General features: G+C 37.2%; 1 protein-coding gene across 1 annotated transcript; it reads left to right on the top strand.

Moving 5' to 3' along the window:
- The first annotated feature begins 3,550 nt into the window (after window positions 1-3,550).
- On the top strand, window positions 3,551-7,300 carry LOC149566805 (glucan endo-1,3-beta-D-glucosidase-like). The gene is made up of 2 exons (XM_089820130.1): window positions 3,551-4,434; window positions 5,852-7,300. The coding sequence occupies exons 1-2, from the start codon at window positions 3,749-3,751 to the stop codon at window positions 7,164-7,166; spliced, it is 2,001 nt and encodes a 666-aa protein (XP_089676256.1). The 5' UTR covers window positions 3,551-3,748; the 3' UTR covers window positions 7,167-7,300.
- The last annotated feature ends 267 nt before the right edge of the window (window positions 7,301-7,567 follow it).

The following is a 7,567-nucleotide window of genomic DNA, read 5'->3' as shown; positions in this document are numbered from 1 at the left end:
CTGAAAAGTAGCACAACTTCCAAACATTTCTTCCTAGGGCTTTGATAGCCTTCAAGAAGGGTTCTTCATTCAAGACAGGGTCAGGTTCAAGCACAACATCCTCCTCTGCTACCTTCTTACCCTTTTTGATTGTCTTCTTCTTCCTTCCTCTTTGTTGCATCATCAACTTCCTCTAATTTTGTTTTCACCTCTTCCAAGGCTAATTCAAAGAGCCTATTCTTCTCCCTTTGCTCGTCAACTTCCTTAGCTAGTTCTGTATTAGTCACCATGATGTTTTCACCTATTGACTCTCTAGTAGTTGACACAAACACCACTTCTTCCCAGAGCTTTAACTTTCTTTGATACCACTCTAATGTGACAACCAATATTACTCCCAAACCTGAAGCTCTTTAGGGTCTTCTTAGGTCATTCACTTGACCAACTAGGGCTTCTACACACCCTATGCCTCTAAGGATTCTATCCAATAGATCCTACTCATTCAATTGGTGCACATCAACTAGGTAGTACAAGCTTACTTATCAACTGCCATCAACACCCATATAACCCCAATGCTCATTGGATCTTCCCATATGATGAAATGGACACCTAGGTATGCCTTAGGTCTCTTTTGAAGATTCCAAACCCAAAACAATGTCACAACCCTAATCGAGTTACAATCCACAAGTGAAATTTCCCTCGAATGCCTAGAAAAAGGATACAAGGATTAGCCCTCTAAATGCACTAAAATCAAAATAACTTGAAAAAATCCTTAACACTGGCCAAAACAAACAATCATTCTAGATGCCTTTTTCAGATTTCTTAGAGATTTTGGAGGTCTTGGACTCCCAACTTGTCTGTACTATACAAGCACAAATTTAGCCTTGAATTAAGGGTTTCAAGGGTTTTCTTGTTGTCTGGTGTAAATTTTTTTTTTGCACTCCTCAAGAATCTCGCTAGAACTTCTCCTCAAGATTGCGGTTAGACCAGAATGCCTTCTAATTCTCTACATGCTTGGATTGAAGTATCAACCCTTTTAATCCCCTCCATAGCTCTTTTTTTGCTTTGTGATCCCTAATCAAGTTGGAATGACTTGCCTAGGGAATCACCTTAAAAATCACATATGTGCTTTACATGGGCCCTCCATTACTTTACATGGAGTCTAGTTCCAAATCCCAAGAAATTGTACAATGCCTATGGTGGGAAGTGGCCCTAGAACCCCATTTGTGCAAACAACTGGTCTCAGGGCAACAAACTTCTGAAATACAAAATAATTAATCTAAACACACAAAATCTTGCTAAAAGACGAATGAACTAAGTAAAAAATCCCTAAATGATATCTACTAACACTTCCAACACTAATAGAATTAGAACTAATCCATACACATGTCAAAACTCAGAAAAACATACAACTATTGTTCATAACTTGCTTTCCAGACTGTACAATGCAAAGTGTACCTCCTCCAACCGATTGAAAAGATTGGAAATCACCTTATAAAGGCTTGACATGAACATTCCAAACTCATTCAAGTAGTTGAAGAGCTCTAATTGATAAGTTGCTCTTTTTGCAAGAAATTGTCAAAAAGTTGTCTATGACAAATTTTGCAAGATTTGGCAAATTTTAACATTTGCTTCTCAAGCTTGCTCCATTTGATAACAAACTATACAGAAGGCCTTAGATGGATACTAAATACCTAATAAGGACCTTAAAACACTTACTTGCCCTATTTAGCCTTCAAAACCCAAAAATGCTCTATGAAGCCAAATGAGCAATTTTTGAGCAACTATGGGCAACTTCACCATTTTGGGCTCTTCCAACCTACCCATCCACACCTTAGGACCAAGTTAGTCCTCTTATTGATCTAGTGATGTGGCTAGCATCACTACAAGCCAAAACATCTAAGAAGCCCTAGGTCTACCACTAGCTCACCTAGGTGCTCCTACACCAAGAGCGTCCTCCCGGTGTGCAACCACCGGAGCTCACACCTTTGAAACAAGATGCTAACATCCACAAAAGATCGACTCCCAACATAGAGAGAACATTGAATAGATAGGAACCAAATAACAGAACCCCTAGCTCAAAAAAGTCATTTTGGACCAACATCCACGTGGGAGCCTAGGAAAGCACAAAGGGAGCCATGGATCCTCAAATTGCACCCCATATTCACCAAGATGCAGCCCACAAACCACAACATAAGAGACCATGAAGGTGACAAATGATAAAGAAACTAATGTTAGGTCTCACATTTTTGCCAAAGATCTCCCATAAATGTCACTTCCCCCCCCCAAAAAAAAAAAAATCAATACCATCTAGAGGCTTATTCGCCTCTGCATTACAAAAATCCATCTCCGCTTCCTTAGAGGAGCCTCTACAACATAGAAAAGCCCTAAAATTTGAAATCAAAGTTTTCCCGCCTCTTCTACACTTGCTCCTCTCTTTAAAGTTGAACAACAAAGATTTAGTGTTATTGATGAAACATTCTTTCCAATCTCAATTTAAAGTTAGGAACTTATTGACATTGCTAGTGCAATTAACAAGGGAGTAAGCTCATTCATTGCACAAGTTTTTTGCAAGCTCAAAGTAGCAACATATTTTTTATTTTATTTTTGTCATTTTAGAGATAGATTAAAGCCTTTAGATATTTTGTTGTAAATGTTGTGAATTAAGGATCTATAATGTATATGATGAAATAATATGAATATTTAAAATCTTATATATTCTTAGAATTTTCATATTTTTAATAACAACCCCCTTTCTCATCCTTGTCATCTCCTAAAATAATCTACAGAAATATTCATTTCTAAACACATCTGCAATCTCTTAGTGTCCTCATCCTAAAAACTTGATAAAATGTCGATAAGATCTTGATCTATAAGTCATCCTAGACCATCATAATTGACAGCCTCTATCCAAGATGCATCTTTGAATGTGTTTATTAATTAATTAAAAATTTAATACAACATTTTTCTTACTTTTCAATGTTTCTATTATTTTGTAGGTGGAACCTACAACCTTTGAACATATTGTTATAGATATTATATTTCAATGAGCTATATAAGATAAATGACTCAATATTTTATATGCATATTACAATTTTTATATTTTTGAATTATCATATCCTTTTCATCTGTACCTTCTCAACCTTACAAAAACATCCATCTCTTGAATACATATTTGATCCCTTACCTTTTTTATCCTAAAAACTTAATAGTACATATAATACCTTAATCCCTAAGTCATCCTAAACCATCATAATGACAACTTATTTATGATAAACTGAAAATCACAATGAAAACAAGTTTTAATTAAATGAGATATTAAATTGACATGGACTATTCGTTATACCAAAAATATCTGAAAGTCAAACAAAATTTTCAAATTTGTGAAAATATAGTGATTTTTAACAGATTTTGTGTTATTTTCTACTATTTACCGTTGAACAATACCAAAATCACAATGAATTTTTCATTTAAAAAAACAAATCTGTTATTTTAAAAAAATATTTAAAAGTCAAAAGATGCATAATGCCGCGTCCAGTTAAATCAAACAGGGGCAGATGGTTTATAAAATGCGTTTGCAACCTGCCCATTCAGTCAATGCATTAGAATACTTAGCAACTACGTTCTCTTTGGTCGGAATCCATTTAAATTCAGACTGAATTCCTCTCACAGGAACATAAAAATCTGTCTCAATTCGACTGGAGAAAGATGTCTTAAAAATTCTCCGAGGTGAACGAACAAAGCAATCGCCTAGACTTTCACCAGTTCCACCATGCAAGCAATAACAAAAACTGCTTTTCCAACTGTGTTTAACACAGCCCTACCCGATCCACAGCCCTTTTTCGACCAAAATTTGCACTCCCGCCCATTACCCACAAATGCCGCCTGGCAAAATTTCGCCCTAAGGAAGGGCGACCAACCAGAATATATTCACCCATACCTTGTCCAATCCAAAAATGGCGCCCTTACAGTCTGCTATCCGGCCCGTGCTGTCAACACGGCCTTCATTTTCCAAGCATTCGTAGCCAATCTCATCATCTCCTGCGTGCCCTCGGGATCTCACAAGATTACCCACTTCGACGATCTCAGCGTTACTCTGCAGCTCCCTGGTCCTCTCATGGTTCCCCTGGTGCGAGGAAGCCCTTACATCACTTGCATTGTCAAAGGTGGGCACCTCAAATTCTCCACCATACATGCTGTCTTGGAGGTTTCCTCCTTCAATGGCTGTACCAAGCACAAGATCCAGTTCAACAATGGCCAAACATGGATTCTTTACAGCTCTGTGCCGTTGAAGCTCAATTCTGACCTTTCTGTCTCAGGGGAATTCCTTGGTGAGCTCAGATTGGCCTTGCTTTCTGACAAATTCGACCAGGTTGCGGATGATAAAGAGCGGGCGTTGGATCGCTTTAGTACCTGCTATCCGATCTCTTCTCATGTTGACCTCAGCGCTCCTTTCAGGCATAGTTTTTTATCTTTGTTTTATTCAAGATTTAAAGGGAAAAACCTAAACCTAGCTAATTTCAAATTGGTGGAAAAAACCTATACCTAAAATTTTGAATTATAGTGGAAAATTCAACAGGTTTTACTATAAATTATGGTTTAATTTGGTAGATTCTCTGAGCATTATAAGGATTGTGTTTGATTGGAATTCGGAAATGTTTCTGTATTAACGGAGTAATATTTTTTATCGGTGTATAAGTGGCATTCTGTGATCTGGTTTATGATTAGAACGAGGGCTGGATTTTTTAAATTTAAAGAGCTGTGCATTTTTGAGATTGAAATTTCTGAAAATTACTCTCATGTTTGCCTTTTGTGTTTCTTACATATTTTCCATCCAATGTTTTGAACGCTTCGTGAATCTCCAAGTTCTAGAAGAGATGCCTCTGGAATTTCCAATATGATAATAATCATTAACTCCAGTTAAACCTATTTTACATCGCAAGAATTTCAAATTTCAAATATGATGATGGAAAGTCCTTTGGAACAAATAACTCTATAGAGCCCTTAAAACTTCAAAGTACAAGTCTCTAGATAGAAGAGTCTTTTACCGCAGTTGGGGAATTTCCACAAATCCACAAAAATAAGAAGAAAAATCCCTTGAGCTGGCGATTTTTTTTTCCAGATTTGCTGATTTACCTTCATTTTGTGGAAGTTTGAAAAAAAACTGGCCTGAGTTGAAAACAAAAATTATTCTGCGGGGTTCAGAAGAAGTCTGATTTCGAATACCATGCTTCTTACAGTTATACTCTTAAATGACAAATTCGTTTTATTTAGTTTTATTTAGGGGTTGCTTTGGGATGGGGGTACTTGAGTATTTCAAGATATGAGAATGGGTACTGGTATGACTATTTTTTAAAATAGAGGATGGGATATTTGGGTACATCAATTTAATATTTATAAAAAATTTAAAAATATGAGTTATAAGAATGGTTTTTCAAAACAAGAACAATGATAACATTTGAATTGTAATTAATTGTTTTCAGTTTCAGATTTACAATATATTTGTAATAATTATACACGCTAAATGCTTAGATGCACAACAGAGAAGATTATAAATCATATAACAATGACATATTGTAAATGATAAACTTCTGACTTGAACAGTGATAAAGTTTACTGCTAATCAGTATTGTATCGAAGTTTCAAACTGTTTAGATAATAAATTAAACTTAACAAACAATAAGCTGATACATAAACCAAAAAAATTCAGAAATCTTTATGATGCTCTCCACTGAATATCTATCTGATATTTGAGTACATGTAACCTTGGTTTTATTTAATTGATAGTGCACATATTACTTGATTTTTGAAATGGAAAGATTGGCCTATTATTTCACAATTCTAACAGATTATCCTTTCGATTTTCTATCTTCAGGATTAGCTACAAGTGGAAGACCAAAGGGTGGGGGGATTTGCTGATGCTTTCCCACACTGTACACAGACAAATAATGGCAGTCCCAGGGCATGATAAGGTCATCTCAGAGCTCAGATATAGAAGCATTGACGGGGACCTGGTGGGTGTTGTTGGGGATTCATGGGTTTTAGAGGAGAATCACATATCCATACAGTGGTATTCAACCAAAGGCTTCCAGAGCCACAGAGAAATGCATAGAGTGGTCTCTGCTCTGGAACAAGATGTTGCAGATCTGAATCAGATCAAAACCACATCTACTTATTTCTATGGCAAGAAGATCGCCAGAGCTGCTAGGTTGGCTCTGATAGCAGAGGAAACAAATTGTCACAGCCTGATCACTCGTATAAGAGAGTTTTTGGAGCAATCCATAACACCCTGGCTGGATGGTACTTTTGAAGGGAATGGATTTGTGTATGATAACAAGTGGGGTGGGCTGATCAGCACAAACGGTGCTAATGATTCGGGCGCTGATTTTGGATTAGGAGTTTACAATGATCATCACTACCATTTTGGTTACTTTTGTTATGCAATTGCAGTGCTTGCCAAGCTCGATCCCAATTGGGCCAGGAGGTACAAACCCCAGGTGTATTCCATTGTGAAAGATTTCATGACCGTTAATCCTGAAGAAGAGATGTTGTATCCTCGTCTGAGGAATTTTGATCTGTGGAAGCTGCATTCATGGGCGGGTGGGATCACAGAATTCGCAGATGGGAGAAACCAGGAGAGCACAAGTGAGGCCTTGAATGCATACTATTCTGCTGCATTATTAGGTTTGGTTTACGGAGACACAGATTTGATTGGGATTGGTTCTACCTTGGCTGCATCGGAGATGAGGTCTGCCAAGGCATGGTGGCATGTTCCTCTGAATAGCAATGTTTATGAGTCTGAATTTGTGGAAGAGAATCGTATTCTGAGTATCTTGTGGGCAAATAAGAGGGACAGTGGGCTGTGGTTTGCTCCTGCTGAATGGAGAGAATGCAGATTAGGTATTCAATTGCTTCCGATTCTGCCCATTACTGAACTTTTATTCTCTGATACTGGTTATGTTAAGGAGTTGGTTGAATGGACTGTTCCTGCATTAAGCAGAGAGGGTGTGGGAGAGGGATGGAAGGGATTTGTATATGCATTGGAGAGTTTGTATGACAAAAACAGTGCTCTGCAGAAGGTAAAAGCTCTGAAGGAGCATGATGATGGCAATTCACTGACAAATTTGTTGTGGTGGATATATACAAGAGGTACTGATGATTCTGATTGTTCATGTTCCACTTTCTATTAAATGAAGCAATCGATTAGCTCTTGCTTCTGGTTTCGATTAGGTTTATCCCAAATACTTTCTTTTAGGAACGTCGCCTGTGCCTAAAATGTGCTATTTACCTGAATGATCTTAATATAGCATTTGCCTTTGCTTTACTTGGACTATATTTCTGACATATGTCTTCAGCTTTGTTAAAAAGATGCCTTCTAACCGTTAACAACTGTATAGTGCTTTATTTTTCTATCAATCTCTCAAAATATATAGGATCAATCGTCACTTGTTTTTATGTGAACTCAATGTAATTAAGTTGTTTACGTTCAGCATATTTTCACTTGATCCTGTCAATACCGCTTCTATTTGGTTTCCTCCTTATAGTGGAGACTCGGAGAGTCCTGTTTGAGGAGGAACTTTGTCCCTTCTAT

Source organism: Cupressus sempervirens, chromosome 3 (assembly GCF_028749045.1).
Source record: "Cupressus sempervirens isolate cs-2001-9-10 chromosome 3, ASM2874904v1, whole genome shotgun sequence".
In the NCBI taxonomy this organism is placed as follows: Eukaryota; Viridiplantae; Streptophyta; class Pinopsida; order Cupressales; family Cupressaceae; genus Cupressus; species Cupressus sempervirens.
This window is presented reverse-complemented; position numbering and strand designations above follow the sequence as displayed.

Bases quoted from the DNA above. Each gene is read 5' to 3' on its own strand.
- LOC149566805 (XM_089820130.1), top strand. From the start codon at position 3,749: ATGCAAGCAATAACAAAAACTGCTTTTCCAACTGTGTTTAACACAGCC. The intron at 4,435-5,851 runs GCATAGTTTTTT...TTCTATCTTCAG, and splicing joins GACCTCAGCGCTCCTTTCAG to GATTAGCTACAAGTGGAAGA.